This window comes from Cervus canadensis, chromosome 6 (genome assembly GCF_019320065.1).
Source record: "Cervus canadensis isolate Bull #8, Minnesota chromosome 6, ASM1932006v1, whole genome shotgun sequence".
NCBI classification, from domain to species: domain Eukaryota; kingdom Metazoa; phylum Chordata; class Mammalia; order Artiodactyla; family Cervidae; genus Cervus; species Cervus canadensis.
This window is the reverse complement of record NC_057391.1, coordinates 7854633-7881505: the sequence shown is the minus strand read 5'-3', so window position 1 is coordinate 7881505 and position 26873 is coordinate 7854633. Positions and strand designations below refer to the sequence as shown.

The window sequence follows — 26873 nt, the reverse complement described above, 5'->3', positions numbered from 1 at the left end:
CACAATAGTAATATAGGAGCTTTTCTTTTTAATTCTGAATATAAGATGTAGCCATATTTTCCAATTCAGGTGAAGAGTTGTGTAAAATATATTTCCATTTCAAATTGGAAGGAAAAGGTTCCCCTTCTTCTGGCTTCTTCACCCCTTCTAACAGAATTTCTCAAAAGTGAACAAGAAAAACCTTTTCTTACATGTTCCTGGACCATGTCCTAAACTGAGTTTGATGAGCCTGTTGACACTTGGCAGCAGATCTTTATGACTTTACAAAAATATTTTCTTCATTTGTAGGTCATCAGACTTTGCATAGAGTCCTAAGGATGCCCCCATTTTACAGTTGGTTTTACTAAGGAAATGTCATTCATGTGCAAATGTAAAAACCAAATTCTGTTTTCTCAGAAAAAAATCAGTTTTGACTTACATCGGTATCAAGGAACTTAAAAGAATAAAAATTTACTCAGAGTAAAAATATTTAAGTGTAAATGAGTAAATTTAAATGACAGTAACCTTAAAATCATGTGATCCACTATTAACTATTTTTGTTTCTAAAAGTAATGAAATGAACCCATGGTCATCCTAGAAAGAATACAGGCATACCTTGTTTTATTGCACTTTACTTTATTTGGCTTTGCAGATGATGCGTTTTTTACAGATTGTTCGTGGCAGCTCTGCATCATGCAAGTCTTTTGGCACCATTTTTCCAGCAGCATTTGTTCACTTTGTGTTTCTGTCACATGGTGGTAATTCTTGTAATATTTCACAGCCTCCAACAGCAAAAAGAATGACTGCCTAAAGGCTCAGCTAATGGTTAATATTTTTCTAGCAATAAAGTGTTTTACAATTAAGGTACATACTTTATCTTTTAGACATGATACTATTGCACGTTTAATAGATGACAGTATAATGTTAACAACTATTTTCAGTTGAGTCACTCAGTCATGTCCGACTCTTTGCGACCCCATGCACTGCAGCATGCTGGGCTTCCCTGTCCATCACCAACTTCTGGAGTCTGCTCAAACTCATGTCCATTGAGTCAGTGATGCCATCCAACCATCTCATCCTCTGTCGTCCCCTTCTCCTCCTGCCTTCAATCTTTCCCAGCATCAGGGTCTTTTCCAATGAGTCAGTTCTTCACATCAGGTGGCCAAAGTATTGGAGTTTCAGCTTTAGCATCAGTCCTTCCAATGAATAGTCAGGACTGATTTCCTTTAGGATGGACTGGTTTGATCTCCTTGCTGTCCAAGTAAGTCTTAAAGAGTCTTCTCTAACACCACAATTCAAAAGCATCAGTTCTTTGGTGCTCAGTCTTCTTTATAGTCCAACTCTCACATCCATACATGACTACTGGAAAAACCATAGTTTTGGCTAAAGGAATCTTTGTCAGAAAAGTAATGTCTCTGCTTTTTAATATGCTGTCTAGGTTGGTCACAGCTTTTCTTCCAAGGGGCAAGCATCTTTTAATTTCATGGCTGCAGTCACCATCTGCAGAGATTTTGGAGCCCAAGAAAATAAAGTCTGTCACTGTTTCCATTGTTTCCCCATCTATTTGCCATGAAGTGATGGGACTGGATGCCATGATCTTAGTTTTTTGAATGTTGAGTTTTAAGCCAGCTTTTTCACTACTATTATACGCACTGGGAAATTAAAAAATTTGTGTGACTTGCTTTACTGTGATAATTGCTTTGTTTTGGTCAAGAACCAAACCCAAAATATCCCCACGCTATGCCTGTGTTATTAAAGCATATTATTGTTGTCTTAGAGTAGTAGGAGCCCTGTGAGTTGAATATACACTGCTTTATTGGCTTATCGCCACATGGGTATTATAAAATACTAGAAAAATAATATAATGTCTTAATAAAACCAAATCCCTACCTTACTAGGATTTATAGTTTAACTTCTCAGCTCACCACTTGATCACCAGTAATCTTGTTTGTAGTGGTAAAGACCTCGCCTGCCAATGCAGGAGGCGTAAGAGTGTGGGTTTGATCCCTGGATCAGGAGGATCCCCAGGAGGAGGGCATGGCAACCCAATCCAGTATTCTTGCCTGGAGAATCCCATGAACAGAAGGGCCAGGCAGGCTACAGTCCATAGGGTTGCAAAGAACCAGACACTACTGAAGTGACTTAGCATGCACGCACACTTGTTGTGAAATACTGAAATCAGGGCTAAAAAGGACCTTTTGCATGTTAATGGAAATAATCACCTGTTACTGCACTTCCCCTTCCCTTTGCACATTAACTTTGAGTACTGCACTGTAAGTAGTCACAGTATTGCCCTGTTTATTAGTAAGAGATAGCAGAAACCTTTGAGAAAGTCAGTTAGAAAGCTTTCAAAAGACCTTAAGTTGCCATTGGTGAGCTTTTCGTGATTTGGATTTTCCAAATTACCAGATGCCAAGTAGTTAGCAGTACTTAGATCTTTATTTTATGAAACTCCTTTCACTAAGCCTTGCTTGATTTGTGGACTGGCAGGGCTTTTAGGGGCAGTTATGTATTTGGAAATAAGCAAAAATAATCTTAGTATGATAAAATGGAAGGAGCCTTGGACTAGAAAACAGGACATCCATGCCCTTTCCAACAATATGTTCTGTGATTCTGTGTATTAAGTTGCTACTTCTGGATTATTGAGCTTATAGTAAGTTTATTTCACAAGTAATCAGTATTTTTTAACAAGCTGTTTTTTGCATCTGGAATTCTCTGCTGTTCCCCCTTCCCCTGCTCTCCTGTCTCTTCTGCTACTTTATCCTGTACACTACTGCTCCCGTTTCTCCTCCTCTACCCTCTACACCTTGTCCTTGACCATGGAAAAACATAAAACATGTTGGTAAGACCTATGTGGAGGAAAGATGTTGGCCAGAAATACTCCCCAAGTGGGGAGGTAAAGCAGATGAGAATATTTTCCCAATTAGCATATGTGTTATGAATTACTATATAGAAATTACATATATTTTATAAGGGAAAAGTTAACATTAATAAACAAGTTTTGTGCCAACACATATGGTAATTCTAAATCTAACACATGAATTCTTTAATTTTTGCTGACAAAAGTGATCATTATAACATATGTTACAGAAGTTGTGGTTATCCTAAAATCATTTCATGATTTAGCTATAAAAAATGTACTTAGCACTGTATGCTTAATAAGTGAAATGTGATGGAATGTTGAATCTGATTATTCTAGTAATACAAGGGATTTTGTAAATGTACTCGTTGATTATAAACATACTATTTGAAGGCCACTTTCTTAGCTGTTGACTGTTGGCTCATTTATTTGCTGCCAGGGAGTTCACCCAGGCTTCTTAAATTTACATTGAGGAAAAATGCCAATTTTGTATTCCATTTGAGCTAGTCATCTTGTAAATGGCGATGATGATTATCTTAAGGGGTCCCTGGTAAATAAGTTCGCCACAATAGTACAAATATTCAAAGAGCATTTTCTACCCTTAATAAATCAATAAAGCCTTCGAGAGATCTTACTGACTTCACAAAGTCACTTTCACATGCAAGTGTGATATAGCAAATTGTGTGAGCTTTATTGTTACCATCCCCTTTGAAGAAATGACTAATATAAATCTGAAGATGTTTTTGATCTAATCCATTAAGAAAATAGTTTAACTTTTGTTTTATATGTTTTTGAAGGGATCAGTGCTTTGATTGAAATACCTAAGAACTGTGTTGTGGCAGCAGTTGGCAAAGAACTGAGTGAGTATGATTTTTTCCCCCTTTATTTCTTCTTTTTTAAAATTTTAAACTAGCCTTGTGTAAACATTTTAGAAAGACTAATTCAGTTTTTTATTTAAAGGACACCTTTCCCTGCCCCAGTCTTGGCCTCCTGGGATTATTGAAGTGATATGGAGCCTGAGACATTTTCAAGATGTTAGGTCGGTTCTTGCACCATACTTGGTCTAGCATAGGCAAGTGGGCAAGGTAACCCCACTCCTCTGTTGCTGGAGAGGGCCATTTACATTCCACAGTCCTCTCTGTTGATGACCCACCCTCACTCACTCACTCAGCAAAAACTTTAACATACGTAAAACAACTACCAACATTCTAAAAACTAAAAACAAGCTGGGTTTGGAAGAGGATTGTTATGAGAGTTCAGTAAGATAGGAGCTGTGCGTTTTTGCCTGAGGAAACCAGCGTAGGGCCCATTATATTGGAAGGTGGGAGTTTAAACCATTTCCCTCAGATTAGTGGGATGGCAGAAGGAGGGCGAACAAGAGGAATGTTGTAAATGTACTAACTGATTATAAAAATGCCATTTGAAGGCCAGTCTCTTAACCGTTGACTATTGGCTCACTCATTTACTGCCAGGAGTCTGCAGTTTAAAAAAAGAAAAGACAAGCCTATTATGCTCATTACCTTATGGATAAAAATCGTGTGCTGAGAAGTGATGGAGTTGCTTTTTAAAACCTGCTTTTTTCTTGAGGAATTTGTCTAATGAAGCCCCGAGGGCATTTGATATTACTTGTGCTGCTACTTCTAGAGACCAGTCTCGAGACTGACTGTGATCATCAGTTTGCATGTTTGCAAATGCCAGTGAGAAATGAGCTAATGGTTTACCATTTGTAAGCTGCTATCTGCAGGCTATGCTGCTTTGCAGTCAAGTTTTTCTTTCTTCAACTGAACTTTCCCTATGTAGTCATGTCTGAGAAGTAATTTTCTAGATCCAATGCTTATGCTTTCTTTTCATAAAGCAGCTTCTAAAGATAAAATGTAGTGTTTTTTTTCTTTTTTTTTTCCTTGCAGAAATTCAGTTTTCCCATGTTTTTTATTGTGCTGGAAAGATGTTTCACTTTTCCCTGCTGTTTTCCTCTTGTTGCTAATCAGTTGCTTGTGTTTTGCTGGTTTTACTCTAATTCGGTGGTTTTCAAAATGTAGTGTGCATGAGGATGACCTGAAGGACTTGTTAAGAACGCAAAATACTGGGCCTTACTCCCAGAGTTTCTAGTTCACTAGCTTTGGAGTGGGGCCTGAGTGTCTGCATTCTAACATGTGCTGGGAGTGCTGAGGTGGTTGGTCTGGGGCCATTCTTTGGGGGCGGCTGCTCTAAATATTTTGATCCACTTCTTTCCATCTCACTAGTGTTGTTCTGTTCAGGTACTCATCTCTTTTGCCTGGTTGGTCTGTTGTGATAGTCTCCTGACTTATTTTCGTTCCTCTACTCTATTTATTTTTTTGAATGTGTACTTAACAATGCTCAAACTATATTTTAGCCATTGCTGTTGTCTGGAGAACACATTGAAAGTATAAATATTTATGAAAGATTATTGTATTCAGATAATGATGAAGTACTAGTAAAATGTCTAAATATATGTAATGTGGCATGTCCAAAGGGCTTCCCAGGTGGCTCAGTGGTAAAGAATCTGCCTGCCAATGCATGACACGCAGGAGGCCCAGGCTGGATCCCTGGGTCAGGAAGATCCCCTATAGAAGAAAATGACAGTCCACTCCAGTATACCTGCCCGGAGAAGCCCATAGACAGAGGAGCCCGGCAGGCCACAGCCCACGGGGTCACAAAAGAGAGTCAGACATGATTGAGCCTGCATGCCCGGAGTGTCCAAATACAATCACCCCATGATAGAGTTAGTAGCAAGTAAAATAAAATCTCTTTAAGCATATGCCTATTCAGCACGCCTGCATGCTTAGTCGTGTCTGACGCTCCGCAAACCCCTGGACTGCAGCCCGCCAGGCTCCTCCACCCTGGTCCATGAGGGCTCTCCAGGCAAGAATACTGGAGCAGGTTGCCGCTTCCCTTTTCAGGGGATTTCCTTGACCCAGAGATTGAACCTGTACCTCCTGTGTCTCCTGCATTGCAGGCGGATTCCCCACCTGCTGAGCCATCAGGGAAGCCCTTACATTTCTAATTTATGTGACTATTTGCATATATTTAAGATACTTGCAAATTGTTGCACAAATATTGTGACTGAATCCATATCAAAATTTGGATACCAATGAAATTAATCCACCATTATATAGCCTGCTTGGTTGGCTGGTTAGGTATGGCCGTTCCCTTCTCTGTTTTAGTGCTTCTCAAATGCTTTCTCCTCTAGTTCAGTGCTTCTGGATACATTCTCTATCAGATGATAGAGGGATCCATCTAATGCAGGCTTCAGAGCGTCAGTGGCTTCCTGTTGCCTACATCAGTTATTTCTGGACTCTCAAGTTTCTGACTAGTACCAAAGTCAGACTTGTGGAGATCAACATAGAGTTGCCAATTTTTGTTTTGTTTAGTGAAAACATTGAAAACCCCAAACTGGAAACAAAATAAGCTACCATTTACCACCCTCATTTTGAAAAAATAACTTTTTAACAACAAAATATGAAGAAGATGACCTCAGGAAAAAAGTATAGGGTTTTAAATTGAATACATTTAGATTTATTAAAAAAACAAACAAACTTATGTAGCCTTATTTTTTCTCGCCTTTTTGCTCCAGATGAAAGAAATCTTTGCCCTAGGGGTGAATGTGAGGTCACCAGTTGCCTACAAGATGAAGTCCAGGCCTTTCAGCATATCAGATCATGCCTTCCATGATCTCCCCCTGCTTCCCTCGAGTCTTGTCTCACTGCTGCTAATCCTCGTTTCCCTGAGCCCCCAGCCCGAGCTTGTTCTCTCCTCTGTGCCGTCCTTTCTCTCGTCACCCGTGTTGGACTTGACCACATAGTTCATTGTCCTCTTTAATCTGGCTCAGTACTGCTTACTCTTTAAGAGCGCAGCTGTAGTATTTCTTTTTTCAAGGATGAAGTCCTGCTTTCCTTACACCGCCCCTCCCAGGGGTTTTACCTGTGTGCTCTCATAATCTCACGTCTGTCATTTAACTTACTGCTCTGAAAACTTACGTTTGCCTTTTGGTCTCTCTTTGTCGCGCCCCTTCAGAATATTGGTGCCTTGGTGACTGAAACTTTCTTAATCTTTCTCCTAACAAATAAAGAGGCTTTTATTGAATGAATTAGTGAATTCATTCAAATAGTAATAAAAATAACATTGATGCCTCAACAGAAATTAGAATATCATCTAAAAAAGGGAAGAAATTAAAGTTGGTTTTATTCAAAATAATTTATAAAAAATACAAATATTCTTAAAAATGAGGATTTCCATTTTACTTAGCCTTAAAATAGGGCTTCCCTGGTGGTTCAGATGCTAAGGAATCCTCCTGCAGTGTGGGAGACTTGGGTTCTATCCCTGGGTTGGGAAGATCCCCTGAAGGGAATGCCTACCCACTCCAGAATACTGGAGAATTCCATAGACAGAGGATCCTGGTAGGCTACAGTCCATGGGGTTGCAAAGAGTTGGACACCACTGAGTGACTTTCACTTTAACTTTTTCATGAAGTAAATATGTAGTGCCATTTTCCTTACGAAAAGTAAGTTTTATTCCTCTAAATGTACTATGTTTTCTATTTCTAAGACTAGGCTTGTGCCCCTGTCCCTCTCTTTTTCTAACGTGAATCTTCTCAACAGGAAATAAAACTTCTGTGTGCACTGTCTGCAGTTACTTTGAGGCTTTTATTAGCTGGGCAGTACTATCATCACTCTGAGTACTTATCCTGCTTCAGAAGTTCAAGATTTTTCTGTCAACCCTTTTTTAGAAGTGACCATTGCTTTTCTTTTATCTTCTAATTAATGTTTATTTCCTTGAAGTTATTACGTCTGTGACCCTTGTGAATACTTGACTATAGAGACTATATTTATGAACTTAACAGTTTCACATTATCTTTAGTACTTTGTAGTTTTTTGGTCAGGATTTCAGTCTGTTCTGGATTAAATACTGGATTAAACAGTATAGTACCTTGCTTGTTATTCTGTAATCTCAATTGCAGCATCATTTGGTAGTATTCCAACTAAAGTAGAATTTTCCCTCTACTTTGCTAGGTGTCAGAAAGAGACCCCTTTGTATTGACGGAAAGACCTTCATCTGACAACCACAGTTTCAATATGAATGGCTGTCAGTATTAAATAACCTTTGTAGAGGTTTGTCATTTGGTAAAATGTGCGCAGAGACAGAAGGAAATGTGGTGTGACCTGTTTTCCAGAGAGAAGTGTGAGAAAGAAGAGAAATTTAGTAATAAGCCATCACTTGGGAGGAATATGACCTCTGGGACACTAGTTTTTCCAAGCTGTGAGCATCCACAGCACTCGGTGCTGGGGCCTGTTACAGCACTGACTGCACTGATTCTGGGCTGGTTTATGAGTCCCACTCCCACTCTCGATGAGTATTTCAGGGCAGTAACTGGAACCTAGTCACATATAAGATCTAAGTTCCTGGAGCATCGTAATAAGTGTTCAGTAAATGTTTGTTTATTGATCTTTCCAGTTAATTTGATTTTGAGTTTTCCATATTGATTAATGTTAGGATTAATACAAGTTTATATAAACTGTTTGTTAACCTCAGCTGAGTAAAGCAACACTATAGTCCAAAAGAACTGTATAACTCACAAAATTACAAGGCATATCCTCTCAGAGAGATTGTAATTTAATGCTGTAAGCTTAGATACCAAGACAAGTAAATAAATAAGTAAAAACTGCTGAAGTCTTCACCAGTTTGAGGTTAAGCACAAATTTATAGCTTATTTTGCAGCAATACTTACTGGCCTGGCATGGGGAGAGAAGGGTAATGGTTGGGGGTGATTCAGGGATCCGGACCAGCGCTGGCTAGGGAGAGAGTAAGGTGGGAGAGCTGGTCATGCACTGAAGGCTTAGGGAGGATGGGACTTAATGGCTGGTAGGGGTTTAGAAGAGTTTTAATAAAGGAACAGAGTTCTGAGGTCACACTCGGGATTTTAGTAGATCATTGCAAACATCCAAGGATTTGAAAGAAAGAAAGTAGCATGAACAAGACTGTCTTTGGAGATGGGTTTTTTCAGTATTTAGGTATTTGTCACTTAGTGAAATATTAGTTTTTTAAGCAGAAATGGAACTTTATCTTCTTTGACTATTTTAATAAAATTATATTGGTCTTTTCATTTAGTAATTTTCAGGTTGGTAGCACCCACAGAGGGATCACTAGGATGGGATATTCTTGAAGTTAAGCGCCTCCTTGATCACCAAGATAATATTCTCTCACTGCTTAATGTCAATGGTAAGCTCATTGTGTCCATGTTTATATTATGTAAAATTTTTTACTTGTTAACCTGTTTTGAGCTTTAGTCTTGTTCTGTCATAGGATTCTAGAATTACCATCATGAAAATGATGCTGTTAATAAGGAGAGGTGGGCAGTCTTATTTTCTGAGGTTTAAACTAGTAGAATTCATCAAGTTTCATAGATTGGAAGGTCTTAGATTTAGGCACGGGGGAAGGATGGAGTTGGGCAGAGAAAAGGGGTGATGGAGGAGACAGCATACTTACCTCAGGGGTTACTTGGCAGCTGTGGGATGATTGTCATAGGCTATCAATACTAATGCTTGGTAGCATTTTGGCTTTGGGGGCAAATGGTTCTGGCTCTTTTCTCTTTTGAAGGTCACACAGGATGAAATTATATACCACTCTATTTACAGTAGAATGAGCTGGATTCAGTCCGTCATTGAAAAGCCAGAGAATAACACCAAACTAAAGGTCTCCAGAAATGGATCATACCTGCCCTTCCTCATGGCTGTGTGTTTTGGTTTGCCAGACTTTGTATTTGGCTTTATCATGATTTTAATGAGTATCTCCTGTGAGATGAACCTGACATCAGATGACAGGATAGAATCACAAACCACAAATCCTGGGATTTAGCTACTTTACTTTCAAATAAACTGATACCTTATATCATTAGGGCTCTCCTGGGTGGTCTGGGCTCTGAGGTCAGATGGAGGACTCCTGGGTGGCTTCAGTTTGATAGTCTGGAGGAGACTGTGCATATGTTGTAGGGGGAATCCACTGCACCCCCTGACCTAGGCTGGCTCTTTCTGAGCAATACTTTGTAGAAACATGAGGCAGAGGGAAGGGACACAAGCAGTACTAAGTGTAATCTCCATTTGTAGGCCGTCAGTTGCATTTTAAGTTACATCAGTGAGAAGGGCCCTCCCAACTCCAGAATCTTCCTCTCTAATAGCCACTTACTTGTCTAACCCAACCGCAAGTCTTCCTGAGGACTAGATTATCTGTATGATAGAAATAACAATGTTAGGAGCACCCCTTTTGTCTTTTTCTGGGGACTTTTTTCCCTTTAGCCATGATGGCAGCCCACAAGGCAAGTTCCTGTTTGGAAGTCCCTCTGACACTGAGCCAGAAGCCCCAGGGCGGGAGCTGTTGGGAGGAGCACAGCGGTGTTCTGGCTGTTACAGTGGTCACACCTGGTTGTCCTGCGTTAGCACTGAAGTACTGGGACCAGGACCCGGCATGTTTCCTTAAGGAAGCTGAGGAGATGTCACTGAGGGAGCCTCAGCTTCATGGCACTTCTCTGCACATCTCTGTGATGTACAGAGATACTTAGAACAGTTTAATTAAGAATGCTCTCGTCAAGTCTTTCTTTGCCAACATCTTAAGTAAAGGAAAAGGGAAAGCTAAGGCACAAAATAATTTGTTAATAGAAATGACAGAAAACCCCTAGTACTTTTTACTTTTATGACTATAAAATTATACTACAGAACGTTAGCAAGCCAAAAGCATATTTAGGAATCATTTATGGATGAGTAGTCTGGTAAAATTTGAGAATGGTTATTGTGACAGTCTCTCATAATAGATGTCTGCCATGCTGCAGATTTTAGCCATCCTGAAATGGTTATGTTGTACGACTCCCAGTTCCACCCTCAGCCCTGCTGCTTTATCCCCACCAGTTGCCAGTCAAAGATATGGCCAGTTACTGGGTTTAGAACTCACAGGGAAAGTGCATTTCAGTGAGTTGGCGCTAGGACCACCTTAGCAGAACGTTTGTTTGTAGCAGAACTCCCACAAATGTGGATAATGAATACCGGGTTTGCCCAAGAGCTCTGAATGCCTCTGTAGAGATTGTCTAAGACCAACATACAAGATAACCTTGCTTCTCTCTTCTGGCAGAAGGCTCTAGGTGCTGCTGCTTTATTTTATTCCTTTTCGTGTTTTATGCTGACAGCATGATATGGTAGTCACAAAGTATTAGTACTTCTGAGGGATGGGTAGACAGGTTTCAGGTGAGATTTTCATACTAAGTGACTTCTGATACTTGCCTGAGGATCAAAGTCCATCCACATACAATACATCATTGAGGTTGTTTGGTGTGAAACATTTGGAATGGGATAATTCACACAGCAATAAACTGCACTGACTCAGGTCAGTGTCAGCATTTTGTTTCTAGTGAAAAATTATAACTGGGCTCAAGTACTTTGCTTCTGTTGCCTAGATGAATTACAGACACTTGGCAGAGATCAGAGCAGGCAGCTGTGTGGTCTCAGTAGGTTAGCTCTGTTATGATGACACATGCAGAGTTGGAGTCAAGAAGAATCTTCACTTGTTAATGTCTCTGGTTCTTTTGTAGTTTGAGTGAAATTGGAAAGAGGAGGGAAAGGGATGGAAAAGAAGGTCATGGAAAGATTACTGCTGTCTTAACTTTCCCACTAGTAGACCTAGAAGCCTGCTTTCTCTCCACAGATGAGAAATGAACTTAATTCTTCACAGATAGAATTCCAGAGAGTCTGCTAATAAACTATGGAAACTGGACTTGGAACCAAGGAAAAATACTATTTACCTGTATAATTGCTGATAATTCTTTATTTTGAAGAGATTGTTCATCTAGTTATTAGAAATTTCTGTCCTGGTTTATTTGATAAATGAGATAATTAAATCATAATTACTCATCCATGTAGTCCTAAATTACAAGTAACTGGATGTTTTAATACCATTAATATGAAATAATACCAGGGGCTCAAAATAATACCAGGGACTCAAAAGATAACATTCAGTGTCTTTAAAATGGCTACACATTTATTATTTAATTTTATTTCTACAGTCATCTTCATTTAATGCCTAAGAAATCCAAGATAGAAAAAGATTAAATGACTTTCTAAAGGCCAACCACATGGCTAGTAACAGTCTGAGTCAAAATTAAAACTTGAGTTTCTAGACTCACAGTACACTGTTGTGCTCCACCTTCCTCTAAATATAAAGGAATTAAATCACATTTCTTTATGATAGTTTTTAGTCTTAGTGGTTGTACATTTTCCTTAAATATATAATTTGTGAAGTGTCTTAGCCCACGAATTTCATTTTCATTAAACATTTTAAAAACTTGTTATTGTGCAAGTAATACATAGTCATAATAGAAAAATGAGGAAATAGAAACATAAAGAATGTAAAAATGAAAATGAAAATCATTCATATAGTATTAAGTACAGGTTCATGTCCTTCTAGGTGTTTTTCTGGGCATATATACATATGGTGTGCTTTTTGTAACAGCATGTCATGAATGTATTTCTGTATTAATATAACATACTTTTACAACTTAATTTTTGATAACAGCATTACTGTTTCATTTCATGAATGTCTTATTTATTTATTCAGTCCCCAATTAGTTGTTTCAAATATCTTTAGACAGTCATTGGTCATGTGTGTGTGATGAAGTTCCCATAAAAATTCCAACAGTTTGGGGTTCAGAGAGCTTCAGGGTTGCTGAACATGTGGCGGTGCTGGGAGAATGGCCTGCCTGGAGAGGGTGTGGGTGCTCTGAGATGCCTCCCACACACCTTGCCCTGTGCATCTCCTCCCTCTGGAGGTTCATCTGTCTTTTGGCACACCCGTATGATAAAGTGGTGAACAGTAGGTAGATTGTTTTCCTGAGTTTTGTGAGCTGCTCTAGCATATTAACTGAACCTGAGGAGGGGATGTGGGACTCTTCAACTTACAGCCAGTTAGAAACACAGGTAACAACCTGGATTTGCTATTAGTATCTGGAGTGAGAGAAGTCCTGCAGGACCAAGTCCTTAGCCTGTGGGAACTGACACTATTTCCAGGTAGATAGTGCCAAAGCTGAGTTAAATTGTAGGGATATTCAGCTGGTATCACATAATTGCTTGCTGTGGGGAAAACCCCCACACATCTGGTTTCAGGCGTGTTGTGAGTGTGGGAGTAAAGGAGAAACAGAGTGTAACTTTTTCTTAACTGTATATGATCCAAGGTAAAATTCCTTTGTGTTTGTTCCCCAAATACTTAACCAAGTATTCCAGCATGAGTTATTTCTTTCTTCATTGAATTGAAAAGCAGTTGTTATTATTATTATTATTACTAAATGTGTAAGTAAACTTGAGTTTATTTCTGGTCTTTCTGTTCTGTTAATCTTCCTATTTGGCTTGTTGAGTTACCTGCCTGTTGTTAATACTGTGATTTTATAGAGCAATACTACTAGGCAGTTCATTCATTTTTACTGTAGCCTAGGTAAATGATCAATAAAGAGACATATGAACTCTGCCTAGATGTGAGTTTTGTATCTGGCTCCCATGTCGGGGAACTCATCGTCTGGGACACCCTGGGCTGGACCGTGCAGGCCTGCGAATGCAACTTCTGGGACCCATCTCCGCAGTTGGATGCTCAGCGGGAAATAAAACTCTGTCAAAAGCCAAATGACGTTTCTATTCGTCATCTCACATGGGATGAAGAGGTAAAAAAAGTTGAGAAAATTTCCATAATCTTAACATCTTTTACTAAACTCAGTTTCTAATTGGGAAAATTTAATCTCATGATATAGAAAGGTGTCATTCCTTGCATCCAAGTTGTGCTTTAAAATGTTTTGATGTATTGGAAAGATTACATCATTTGCTTTAAAAAAAAAAAGCATTTTAATCTTTTATCACCTCCTTGCCTCTTATCTGGCCACAGATTTTAGAACCCATTGAAGTTTTGAGCCGTATTAAATATTCCCATAGGATCTGAGGATAAGAATTAAAATTGTTTTAAGGAACACTTTGAGAAAGAATCCTTTTCAAGATTCTGGTGCATTTCCTGGAGAAGTGAAGGAAATTAAAAACTTCAGGAATGCCTTTCTTTTAGTCTTCTAGCATCGTGGGGCAAGATGATTGTGTGAGAATTACAGATTTCAGTCCTTCAGGCCAGTTGCTCTTGAAGCACTTTACATCTTTTTTTGCAGTAAGAGATTAGTACCAATGGATTTCTGAATCTTGGCTCTGATCTGAACATCTCTTCTTTTAGCTTTAAGAGCTCAGAAAACATGTTTAAAATGGGATTATTTTTCTAAATCTAATCACAAGAAATGTTTGAGTTGTAAACTTCAAGGAGTGGGGCTGGAGGAGGCTGTTACCTCACTTTATTTTGTGTCCCCCTATACTGTTTAAATCTGATAATTGTATGCTTTTTAATTTTTATTTTAAAAATGAGTGATAGTGTTCTGGACGGGGAGAGCGTGGTCCACTTTTTTTTTTTCGGCTTTCTTTGAACCTCTTTTACTTTAAAAACCAAACCAAAATAGAATAGAGTAAGAATAGGTAAAGAACTTTGTTGTACCTAAAGATTAAGTTTCTTTATATTCTAACTTTACTTTGGGGGAAAAAAAGAGTAAATATATATGATAAAAACAATAGCCTCAGGAAAGATAGAAACTAAATTTCTAAGAGTTGTAGCCCTAAAAATTATAATTTTAATTTGATACCTTTTTCTTATTGTAGTAAATTAGTGCTTAAAGTTTTTTCATTTTGCATTCTCTTTAATTTTAAAATTTTTGATGGATGTTTATTAAATGCTTCATAAAGCATTACTCAGTTTTCCCTCATTTTCTTTCTTTTATAAGAGTTTTTTTTCTTTCTACAAGGGGGTCAGTTATTGTTAATGACAAGTGATTGATAGAGTGATTCTGTTGAGTAAATACTGCCCCAAAGCTTATTAATTCTCTAGTTGTATTTATAATTTTGTAGTTTGGATAAAGCATTTGAACTCTGCATAGATTTCCTGGTCCATATAAGCTCGTTTCTGGGGTTTCTTTGCATTGAATGTTTCCCGGGGCTCTAGATTTTAGCAAGCTGGCCAGCTGTTTTTATTTTTGTGCCTGGCACTGGCCCTTAGCTAGCATTGCTGTGTGCAGAACACCAGTCCTGAGGGTCAAGGGAGTCATTCCAGATTTAGACTCTGGTAAGCCTTGGAGGCATGTTTGGTCGAGATACTGTAGGTCTGAGTTGGCATTATAGCCTTTGAGGCTGCATGAGAAGTGTTCTATGGTGAGAACAGGAAGGGAAAAGGATTTTTGAAAGGTCTGTCTCACTGGCATATCTACTGAGTAAGAATAAATGATTCTTAGATGAGAGCCACCAGAAGTCTAGTGACTTGCAAAATAGGTTCAGAAGCTATGTGGTATGGTACGAGGCAGGAGTAAGGAACTGGAGTCACATGATCTGAATTCCAATACCACCTCTCATGTCTTAATTTTTTGTGTGACTTTTTATTTTGACTTGTTATTCTGCAAAATAGCTTTTCCTTCATTAATGAGATGTTGTGAAGCTGAAGTAAGATAAATATTGGTGAAAGTACTTTCAAAAGATTAAAGCTGTTTTAGTAGAAAGGAAAAATGGAAATTTAGTAGAACTGGAAAAAATGTTTTTGTGAAACCAATATATATATATCTCTGCCACTCTAGCATATGCTATTTTGTATACTTCATAGTTCTTGTGATGTTTAAGATGTGGAGCCCAAGTAATGTTGCTCACATTTTTCAGGCAGAAGCAGCTAAGTAGTTTCCCAACAATACAGTATTATGTGAATGAAAAGCCAGGTTGTACCCCAGCAGCTCCACCACTACTGCACCCGTCTTCAGCCCCTGCTCTAGCTGTCACGTTTCAGTAAGGAAGGCAAGGATGCTGCGGGGTGTAACACATAGAGTTCGCTCTGTATTAGCAGTCGTGTCCTTCGACCTTCTAAATGCTGAGCTTTCCTTTGTGCTTTGATGTTTTTGGACTTTAGAGGGCAGTACAGTAATTTGGGCTGAAGGCTAGGACTAAGGAAGGTAACAATGACTTTGTGATCTCACACCAAGGCTGGAAATCTGTTACAGCGGGTAGTGGTGTTAGTTTTATGTGCATTTCTGACCTTTTATCTCCCCCAGAATGTATTTGTTGCAGTTGGAAGGGGTTTATACGTGTATAACCTTCAGATGAAGCGTGTGATTGCCTGCCAGAAAACTGCTCATGACTCCAGTGTCCTGCACGTTGTGAGACTCCCAAACAGGTACACGTTTCCATCTGTTCTATAACAGGTAGAAGAAATGCATAGTTCCCAGGGCACCAGTATAATTGCTCAAGGGGCAAGTCACCTGGCTCTGTTGCTTGACCAACAGGTTCTTTTGAAAATGGAGAATACCCCATGGCTATCTCTAACAGAAGAGTTTGTGGCAATATATTACAAAATTTACAAACAGCAGGGTTCAAACAAATTATACTGAATTTAACTGTAAGAAGAGAGAATTTAAAATTTGGTATTTATTTTCATAGAAGACTTTTGGACACTGTGTTCTAATTTTTTAATATTTTCCACAAAGCCACCTTTTTGTTGGTAGTGTTTATGGCCAGATTAAATGGTAGTCTCTTTGTTGGCTGAGGCTAGTAACTGACGGCTTTTCTCTCAGGGCAGATTTGGCCATTGAGTTTCTAGGGATGAATTATATGAAGGAAATGGTGGTATTTTCTGGACGTCCCTAGTTGCTCAGCTAGTAAAGAATCTGCCTGCAACGTGGGAGGCCTGGGGTGGATCCCTGGGTTGGGAAGATCCCCTTGAGGAGGGCATGGCAACCCACTCCAGTATTCTGGCCTGGAGAATCCCATGGACAGAGGAACCTAGTGGGCTGCAGTCTGTGGGGTTGCAGAGAGCTGGACATGACTGGGCAACTAAGCACAGCACAGCAGTACTGACTCTGCAGAATGCTTTCAGAGTGGGAGGTGAGAGAAAGGAATGGGGCTTCTCAGGATGTTGTGAGAGTGTGATTCATAACCTCTTTTCCTGCATGCATTTTTAAAAATGGAAGTGATACATGTTTGTAGCATTTGAGCCAGTCTCACACTATAATGCATGCCTTTCCTGAAGACTGTTTCACTTTGCATTGTAAAGCCATGTTAAATTGTGATTTTTTAATCAGCTCTTTCCAAGAGCTGGAAGAAAGCAGTTAAAGGCTGCACTGATTGTTTTCCTTGCACTTTGAGCACTTGCCCTCCATGGTGCTTTCTTTCTTCTGACAGGCAGGTTATTTCATGCTCAGAAGATGGCAGTGTGCGCATCTGGGAGCTACGAGAAAGACAGCAGCTTTCAGTGGAGCCGGTGCCAACGGGTGTGTATCTTCTCTCAAAAAGGTGGTCTTGCTTTTTTCCCATGTGAAAGACAGACGAAAGGCAGTTACGTGTAACCACAGGAATAATATACAGTGTGCTCCAAATAAGCATGTTTACATGAAGCATTTGGGAATCAGGATGGGGGATTCACATGTTAATATTTACTGCAGGACCGCTTGTTTATTTCAAGTCAGCTAGGATTCTTTGAGGGGAAGCTAACTGATCTGACTCATCAAATGGGCTTCCCCTGGTTGCTCAGATGGTAAAGACTCTGCCTGCAATGCAGAAGACCCAGGTTTGATTCCTAGGTTGGAAAGATCTCCTGGAGAAGGGAATGGCTACCCACTTCAGTATTCTTGCCTGACTGACCAAATGGCCTAATTAGCTATTTATCAATATATTGTAATTATGTCTGGTATATAAACATAATGTGTACCATCAGGCATCAAAGTTCTTCAGCCTTGAAGCATTAACATTGAACTCAATTTATAAACAAACACTTTTGTGTTTATATCATTAATAATCTCTTGAGCTGTTGATTTTCTGGTGCTTGATTTGAAAAACAAAATCCTGGTTAATTAGCAGCCTTCGCATAAGAAATCAAATGCCAGTACCCTCGGAGTTTCTTCTGGTTATTTGAAGTCATAGGGTATTGTCACATATGTTGCTTTTTGTCTATCCTTAAATTGTGACCTTCCTGCCCCCACACTGCCATTCAGCCCTTTCATTTCTCTCCACTTTGATTTTCATTGCCTTTTTCTCATGTTAACACACCTTTAGCAGTGCGTGAGTAGGGGCAATAAGAAGAGCTGAGCTACAAACGTGGGTAGCTAAGAGGAAATGAAGCAACATTTAAAAAACCCTAGCATAGTGCCTGGTATCATCTGCTCACTTAGCCCTTGACTAAAATAAGTGAGAAACACCTTTGCATTTAAGTTTTGTTTTTCTGATCTTACATTATTATTATTAAGGAAAGTGAAAGTCACTCAGTTGTGTCCAGCGCTTTGCAACTCCATGGACTATACAGTCCATGGAATTCTCCCGGCCAGAATATTGGAGTGGGTAGCTGTTCCCTTTTCCAGGGGATCTTCCCAACCCAGGGATCGAACCCAGGTCTCCTGCACTGCAGGCGGATTCTTTACCAGCTGAGCCATAAGGGAAGCCTGTTAAGAAAAGAGCATACTAATTTTGAGAATGACTAAAATGGTTGTGTTTTTCTAGGTTTTTTTAACATGTGGGGATTTGGAAGAGTAAATAAACAAGCCAGCCATCCTGTTAAAAAGCAACAAGAAAATGCCACTTCCTGTTCACTAGAGCTTATTGGAGACTTAATTGGACACTCATCATCTGTGGAGGTATTATTTTTAATAAGCATAGAAGTATCCAGGGGAGTCTTGCTTTTTGCATCTCACTGCTGTTCATTCATTTGGTCTCATAAAACCCTAAACCTTCTCTTATTAGTAAGTTTTTGCTGATTCTAAACATGGAGTGGGATAGGTTTTAGTATGTGCAATAAAGATCTCCCTATACAGAGAAATGATTTGAAGGAGGAATGTCTTGCTTCTAAAAATTGGCTTAATTAACTTTACGTATGAGATGTAGGTAGACGGCTGACAATAAGGACAGTGTTCAACATAAGAGTAGTAAATACTGTTAAATGGTAGTTAATACAGACAGTACATGGAGAAGTGTGCTTGCATATGTAGAGGTAAAGCCTCACAGAATCTAATTCCAGGGGGCATTATCAAATTCATGAATAGAAGTCTGTCTTACCTCATTTTGAAGGATAATAATTAGTTAGCGTTAGTAAAACCCAGTGTCTTGATTACCATCGTGTATATATGAAGACAGGTCAGAATTACAGGGTGCACCCAGTTCTAACTTTAATATTTACTGTCAGCACCATTGCCTGCAATGAAGAGGGAAAAAGACCAGTCGAGGTAGAGAGATAATTTCAACTGGTAACAGTGTCACCACAGCCCTGAGTGATGAATTTCCTAAATTATGCTTCTCTGTTTCATAGCCAGGGAGGAACAAATTAATTTTTCATTTGAAAGTGCATTTATACTTAAGAGCAGCAGCACACCACCACCTTATTATTGAGCATTTCCTGTATTTCAGGCACTATACTGGACATTAGAGTTTACAAAGGGATATAAAATGTAATCCTTGCTGTCATGGAGCTTATATTTCAGTAGACAGGCACATTATAGGTAGACTTGGTAAGCTGTTAATCTAGGTTGCTTATGATGGACCCAGATTAGTAGCAGAATACTCAGGAATTAGAAGAAAATGGTTAGTGGAAGACAATGGATGGGCCTTGAGCTGAATGAACCTTGATGCTTCAGAGGATTAAGATAGTCTTGTGACCATAAGCTCCCTGATGTTGGGTACTCATGTCTTACTCATTTTTGCATTCCTGTAACAGGTAGCCCAGTTGTTTTCATTTTGTTTTTTAACTTTGGGAGTTGTGCACATGGAATGTAGTAGACAGGAGGGCAAAGACAGAATCTACTTGGTGGCAAGGAGCAGGTTTGCTAGCCTGGAGGTCTGTGTTCCAGTGAATGGACACAGTAGGAGATAAAGCTTTGGGAAAGTAGTTTGGGGTCAGATTATTGAATGTATGGCTAAGCAGTTTGGGCTTTAAACTTTTTTTAAAAAGGTTTTACATTTGTCATTATATAGAAGTGTCAGATTCTTAGAAATTTGCCTGAGTAGAAGTGTTGACATTTAATTATTTTTTAAAGTATCTCTGGCTTCATTGAGAAAATCTTGGCTCTTTCTTAAATTTTCTCATTTCTTTTTTATTTTTGTCCTGACTCTCTCAGCCTAGTCCTATATACCTGTGTGTACTGAATTCTCACGTGAACATCTCTGTGTACATCAGAGGAATTGAACTCTGATAGTTCCTCCCCTTTCACTACTGCATCATCGGCTAAGACTGTTTCCTGTTACCTTCAGAAATGTATAGGTTATTTCTCAGAAAGCTCACATCCTATTTCTCTCCTTTATTTCACTCTTTCTCTTGAGGAGCTCATCCTTTTCATAGTTTCATTTATCTCCTCTCTTATACCAGCTCTCTCCATAGGATGCATGCTGCCTTCTTATCAATACTCCATTTTCCTGTTCTTAACTTCCAGCCTGTCCCTTCACTGGGCATGACCTTCCTTTTATTTGGAGAGTTTAATGTTTTGTTAGATTTCTCGGACAATTTCGTTCAGTATTGATCTATGTCTCCTTTTTCTGCGGCAAATCATAGCCTGAAGTACATTATTTAGTACCTAATTACATCATCTTTAATTGATACCCTTGCTGTTTCAACTAAGATTCAGTTTTCACAGCTGAATTAGAAGCTTCTTGAGGATAGGGATTATAAGCATATAGATAACACTCAGTAAATGCTTAAGGATTGATTATTCTCTGTTTATATAGAGAGCTAAAGCTACTGTTTATCTTGGAGTACTTGGAATTCAGATATTTTATTGTGGCCATTTTTACATTAATAAGAAGGCCAGCAGAAATGATTAAATGAAGCAGGTTTGTTAGGACTTCTGCTGAAAAAAATCTTAAAACCAATTCTTAAAGAATTAGATAATGGTAAAATTTAGATGACACTTTGGAAATTAAAAAAAAAATAGCTGTTATTTATAGCTCTGTAGTTGAGTAGTGTTTACAAAGTTCTGATTATTAAAATATTAGATATGGGTCTGGCATTTGTTATTTGTATGTGATTATCAACCACACTTAAATTTCTCATGAAAGATATGGAGTTTGATAGATCCAAAGACATCTCCAAGGTACACATTTTGGCAAGGACCTACATTAGTCTACTTGGTATTAGCTGCTTCTCTTCTCCTTGAATTTCCTATAATCAGTAATTAATTTTTTTCTACAGATGTTTCTGTACTTTGAAGACCATGGACTAGTGACTTGTTCTGCTGATCACCTCATTATTCTCTGGAAAAATGGAGAACGAGAATCTGGATTACGCAGTTTAAAGTTATTTCAAAAATTAGAGGAGAATGGTGACTTGTATCTGTCTGTCTAGGTTAAGGAATACCTATACATGAACCTTGAACATCAAATATAGGGTAATGCTCTGAAAACCATTACCATATTGATTATTTATTTAATTTTGTTTAATTTTTTTAGGGGGTCTGCAAACCAGCAACAGGTTTGCTTCTGAGTTACTAGTACATCCACCAAAGAATATGGCGCAAGTTTTTTGTTTGACTTTCCACATAAGTTACCTGAAACCATTGTAGGAATGGGTCTAATTTGTTCAGACTTCAGCACAACTGTCTGATGAAGCAGAATTAAATTATACCACAGTATCCTCACAGAGATAAAACTTTTATGCTTTAAATTTTACACCAGAAATTGTATAAGCTTATGCTTAATGAAAAGATTAGTACTCAGAACCTCTCTCCGTCTTTAGTGTTACTCTATTGCCTCTAACTAAATTCATCACCAGGAATTAGATTTTTAAAGTTTTACATGTAGTTTCTTTCATTTAGCCTTTCTGGATTTTGAAATACCTGACTTTGTTATTCAAAACTAATATTTTAACTATGTGACCACGTGTCATTCTTTTAAATACTTATTTAAGGAACCTGCTTTAATGGAAATAAATATACATGATAATTACAGAAGATATTTTATGAGAAAAATGAAAACTCCACTGAAGAATAAATAGGATGTAGCATATCTTGAATGTAAACCTTAAGGTATCTAGAAAACTGATGCTTCCCTGGAGGAAATGAAGATTCCATAATAATTGTCTGTTGTTAAAGTGGTGAGCGCTGTGTTGTAAGCCTCTTAATTTGAATCTAGACCCTGGAAGGAGGTAGAAACAGAAGTAATAGTATTTTTTTTATTCTTTGGTTTTCTTTAGAGCCTGTTTGATTAAGAATTCTTGTGATAAATATTCTTTCTCCTACAAATTCCCCTGGTCTTTAGTAACTACCACTATGCCATGAAGCAAACCTGAATCTCACTGTTTTAACTACAGCTTTTTAAAAAATTTTTGGTGCCGACTTTTAGTGACTGAAGAATAACCACCGTTTGTTTAAATCATTCATTTTTAATTCTATCTGCTAAAATTCCTATAAACTCAAATCAGGAGGAATCTCATTAGGGTGTGTTTCTTCCCTCTAGCCTGAACAGCCGTTTGGTACAAGACCAGCGGCTGGCTGCCCCTCTTATAAATGTTAGAGATGAGAGCTAGATCAGTAAAGAGTTAAGTGTTACCAAAGTGCCTGATTCATCTTACCATTGGCTCAAATATGAAATGCTTGAGACAGGCTTTACTTAATGTAGTTTCTTGCAGTTACCTGAGATTAAATCAGCTTCATCACCCCATCAACCTTAGAGTACTCTTTCTCCCTTTCGGTACTAAAGGATAAAAATTAAAAAGTGTCCCATACATTAAAAAATGGGTGTTTTTAACTGTGGAGTTAAACTGCTGATGAAAGAATCCTATTGAAGTAACTACAAGGGGGCTGATGTGTTAGGACTGATACTTCTCAAAGAACACTTTCTGGGTTTATTCATCACACACACCCCTAACAGAATCCACAGACCCTAATGGAATCTTTGTAAAAAAAACTAACTAGTTTTACCTTTGACAGTTGCTTCCGTTATTAACTACCTGCAAAGTCTGGATGAACTATGGTCACCTATGCCAGACGAGTGCCATAATGCTTTTAAATGACGAAGCTGAAGCCCAGTCAGGTAAGCCCTTCTAGTTAGCTAGCTCAATTCCCATTATCAGTGAACAGCTTTAAAAAAAAATATGAATGAGAGAGAAGGGCTTATATGATCACCCCTTGAGCAAAACCAAGTAATGTTCACAATCATTGTTTTAATTCACAATGAAAACAGATTTATGGAGAAATATAAAATTTACATAACCTCCATTTTATAATAGAAAAATTAGCACTGCCTTTTAGCCAAGATAGTGGTTATGGCATAATTGAGTGTTACACAGAGGCACTTCTAATCTCACGCTGAAGTTGGCACATGGGTAGGATTCCTAACCAAGCCAACATGCATTTTGGTCTGAGTGCATCAGGTTATTGATCAGTCATTTTTAGGCTTTTAATTTTTCTCCATAGATGTACTTTGCCCTATTACTAATTAGCTTTTTCTTTGGAGGGTCTGCATTATTAGGTCATGAGTTTATAAAACTCTTTTTGAATTGTATGAGATATTCAATGAATTATAAAGGAATTCATAGATTCTTTGCTTTTCCTGATTTGTTCTGGATTAGTATTAAGTGACAGCAGTCTATTCACAAGGAATGTTAGAAGCCCTAGGTAAGTTTGGGGAGCAAATAGCATAAGTACGTACCACTGTGAGTCGCTCTGTTATTAACGTTTAGAGGAAAGCCTCTAAGCCACTCATGAAACCTGGTGGTTTTGCTTTCCTGAATGCCCTGAGGTCAGAGATGGCGAATCTAAGGTGGACTCGTACTTGATGGCTGTTCACGAGTTGTATGGCGACTCCTGCTAAAAGCTAACCTTGCAGATTGTACTATAACTGACATCAGTGTATAGTGTGTGCATTTTTTCCATTTCCCTAGCCTAGCTTTCAGTGCTGTTATATTTGCAACACCAGATACAATACTGTACATTAGGCCTTGTCATTTTTACTTAAAAATACCCTTATCACCTCATTTTCTGGCTTATTCACATAAGAACCTAAACTTTAGGGACATTGTATTTATCTTTGTCAACTTGAGTGGCTTCTGGTTGCATAGATGAGGCGTCCTAACTCTGAAGGCAAGCGTGATTTTAAAATCTTAAATTGGAAGTAAAAAAATAACCTAATTAAATTATAGTGTTATTTTGGTCCAGGCAACAGTGTTTTATAACTTCTGGTTCAGTAGTAGTAGCAGTAATATGACTTCTCTCTAAATGAGATTTTATTTTCCTAAATTAATAAGGCTCCCCTCAACAGAGAATATTTTAGTAAATAAGAGATAATAATTTATACCTATCTGATACACATACCATCTAAAAGACTATTTCTTATAAACTATTTTTAGGAATGCACTATTTAATTAGCGACTCAGTGAAAGATTACACCATAGTAGATGACACTGGTAAAGAGCAGAGGTATGCTAAAGCTTTAGTACCTGGCAGTGTTAATATGAAATTAATTTGAAACTGAGTCAGCTATAATGTTCATATAGAAAAATGTCAGACATCCGATGAATGTCACTTACCAAATGTAACCAAAAGCGAGATGGTCAGGGAAAGATTGTTGTTGTCTCAAGCAAGCTTCTGAAGCTTAGGCAAATTATTTAGCTCCTTAAAATGGGATTCTGACATCCTGAATTTAATGTGTTCTGAAAACAAAGTGTGTGATTCATGAAACAAAGAACACTTTACCGAAAATTTGAAATTATGAAAAATTTAGGCCAAAGAGTTAAAATAAAAACAGCTGTTAGGAATGAAAAATGGCTGTAGGAATTTAGTTACAAGTACTTCACAAAAACATTTTCATCACATTTACATAATGCAGCATTACAATACAAAGCTAGCTGCTCTCCTGACCAAGCAAGTTCTCTTAGCATCTAACAAAAATAATTTAAGTACATTTCTTTCTTTGCATGGAATTGTCATATATGTTTGCATTTTTTGGTACAAAACATAGAAAAAAGCATTGGCACATTTTGTAGTGATTAAGTCATTTTTTTCCCCCATGTACTAGTTCCAAGTATGCTGCATTCAGATTTTCATTTGAAAAAAAGTAACTACTGATTCAGTTAATTTAGTCTCTGTTTATACCTCTTAGGAATGCAGCATGGAGTACAGAGAATCTAAAAGAACAAAGATTTCGTTTACTAAATCTCCAATATTTATAATACACAGAAGGGTTGGCTGGTAAAAGGGAAAGGAAAATCTCAAGACTGACTTGATGTAGATCACAGAAAGTTGTGAAAAGAGCTGTATAAAAATATGCACTTGTGCTTTAGAAGCTTTTAGCATACAATTAATAGCTTAAAATAGTATTTACTGCTTCCCCATACGTCTATTTTCTGATATATTTACACATCTTGCAGTCTTTTTTTTTTTTACATCATTAAAGCAAAATGGCATGATCATAAATATAGATAGGTTAAAAACATCTGAACCTTGAAACTCTCTCTCTCTCCTTGGTAGCATGGCACAACATACTCCATGGACTTAAACCCAGAAAATTTAGACTGGTCTAATAAAAAATTTTAAACAGCAAATGTATATAAATTTTTTTAAAAAACAAGCTTGTCCAAGGGTAGTCAGATTAATGGCTTGTATATAATACTCACTGTAGTGCCTTGTGACTGCCTCTGTAAACCAGAAATAAAGGGACAAAGCTCTTGGATTACCCCCAAACAAGATGTCACTTCCCTCCCCTTCATGGATGGCTTTCTGTTAGGATGAATCCCCTTTTTGGGAGAGGGGGCTACGCAGGCTGCTGATACCAGTCTAAAGAAGGCACTCACTAGGCCAAGGCTATATTCTAATTTGAGTGTCACACCATTAGTCAGAAGAACCACCTAGCCATGGAGGCTCTGAAACTAGTTTATCAGCAGTTTGGTCCCAGTTGTTTTGCTCATTTTATATAGGTTTTTAAAAATTAGATATTCTTAGGCATCTTTTGGATTGACGCTCTTGAGGAAAATAGTCAAGCCAAACAGTGAAAGAGACTTTCATGGTAAAGGATGAGCTAAACACGAGCAGTGCGTCATGGTCCGTTGTCCACGGCGACAGTGGGCTCGTGGGCACCAAGTCTTTGCTGCATGTGCCCTGCTAGCTACAGTGACTCAGCTGCATGGTTTGACGAGCGCACACAGGATCACAGCGGGGCAATGGACTTTGCCATGTGTGTGTTCTGTCACTAAGTGATTGTTCAGAAGAACACATATCAATATTTTTCTTCACAGAACATAGTTTTCTAAAAATGAAATTTGGGAAGTTGAACAATTCAAGGTCAGATATTAAATATTAGCTCCTTAACCTATACCTGTCATTTTCATTATGAAGGAAAGCCTCTTACACTGCTGTGATTCACAGTGCCCTTTGTAGAGCAAGAGGTCACCTTCTCTGTCTTGGCTTTAACTGTCAGACGGAAGCCTCAGACTTTTGCACTTTAGGTCATCTAATGTCTTCCAGTGTTTGTAGTTATCGGCCAAATGTTGCATCAGTGTTGGCAGGTGTGCAAAGGCTGCAAGGACATAAAAAAATAAAAAGAAGCCTGTTAAGTTAGATTCTAGGAGCATTTATAAGGTTGAGGCTCTCTGGGACAAATTTGGGATCAGAATTGGAAGTGAGGTACCCTAGGTTAGGCCTAAGGTGAATACAGAAGTGTGAGAAGGATAAATCACTAAATACTGGTTTCTATAATAGGAACAGGTCCTTTTAACTAAAAATTGCTAACAAAAGATCAGAAAGAGAAATTAAGTAAACAACCCTATTTACAATCACATCAAAAAGAATAAAATGCCTTGAAATAAACCTACCTAAAGCAGCAAAAGACCTATACACTGAACACTATACGATGTTGATGAAACAAACTGAAGATAACACAGACAGCTGGAAAGATACCATGTTCCTGGATTGGAAGAATCAATACTGTGAAAATGACTATACTACCCTAAGGCAATCCCTATCCCT

The 26873-nt window shown here is 38.2% G+C and overlaps 2 protein-coding genes across 8 annotated transcripts in view; one reads left to right on the top strand and one right to left on the bottom strand.

The window, feature by feature from the left end:
- Nucleotides 1-22825, top strand: part of WDR41 (WD repeat domain 41) — a 43593-nt gene extending 20768 nt beyond the window's left edge. Inside the window, exons 7-13 of the mRNA XM_043470720.1 lie at nucleotides 3637-3699; nucleotides 8966-9076; nucleotides 13363-13547; nucleotides 15996-16117; nucleotides 17122-17210; nucleotides 18433-18566; nucleotides 21107-22825. Coding sequence (XP_043326655.1) covers nucleotides 3637-3699; nucleotides 8966-9076; nucleotides 13363-13547; nucleotides 15996-16117; nucleotides 17122-17210; nucleotides 18433-18566; nucleotides 21107-21259 — 857 coding nt within the window. The 3' untranslated portion in view covers nucleotides 21260-22825. The remainder of the gene's footprint in view (nucleotides 1-3636; nucleotides 3700-8965; nucleotides 9077-13362; nucleotides 13548-15995; nucleotides 16118-17121; nucleotides 17211-18432; nucleotides 18567-21106) is intronic.
- A 1835-nt stretch (nucleotides 22826-24660) lies between these two features.
- The window catches only part of PDE8B (phosphodiesterase 8B), a 328820-nt gene continuing 326607 nt past the window's right edge, over nucleotides 24661-26873 (bottom strand). For all 7 annotated transcript variants that reach the window (XM_043470718.1, XM_043470716.1, XM_043470717.1 and 4 more), the window contains one exon: nucleotides 24661-26424. In XM_043470718.1, the coding sequence (XP_043326653.1) occupies nucleotides 26315-26424 (110 nt within the window). In that variant the 3' untranslated portion in view covers nucleotides 24661-26314. The remainder of the gene's footprint in view (nucleotides 26425-26873) is intronic.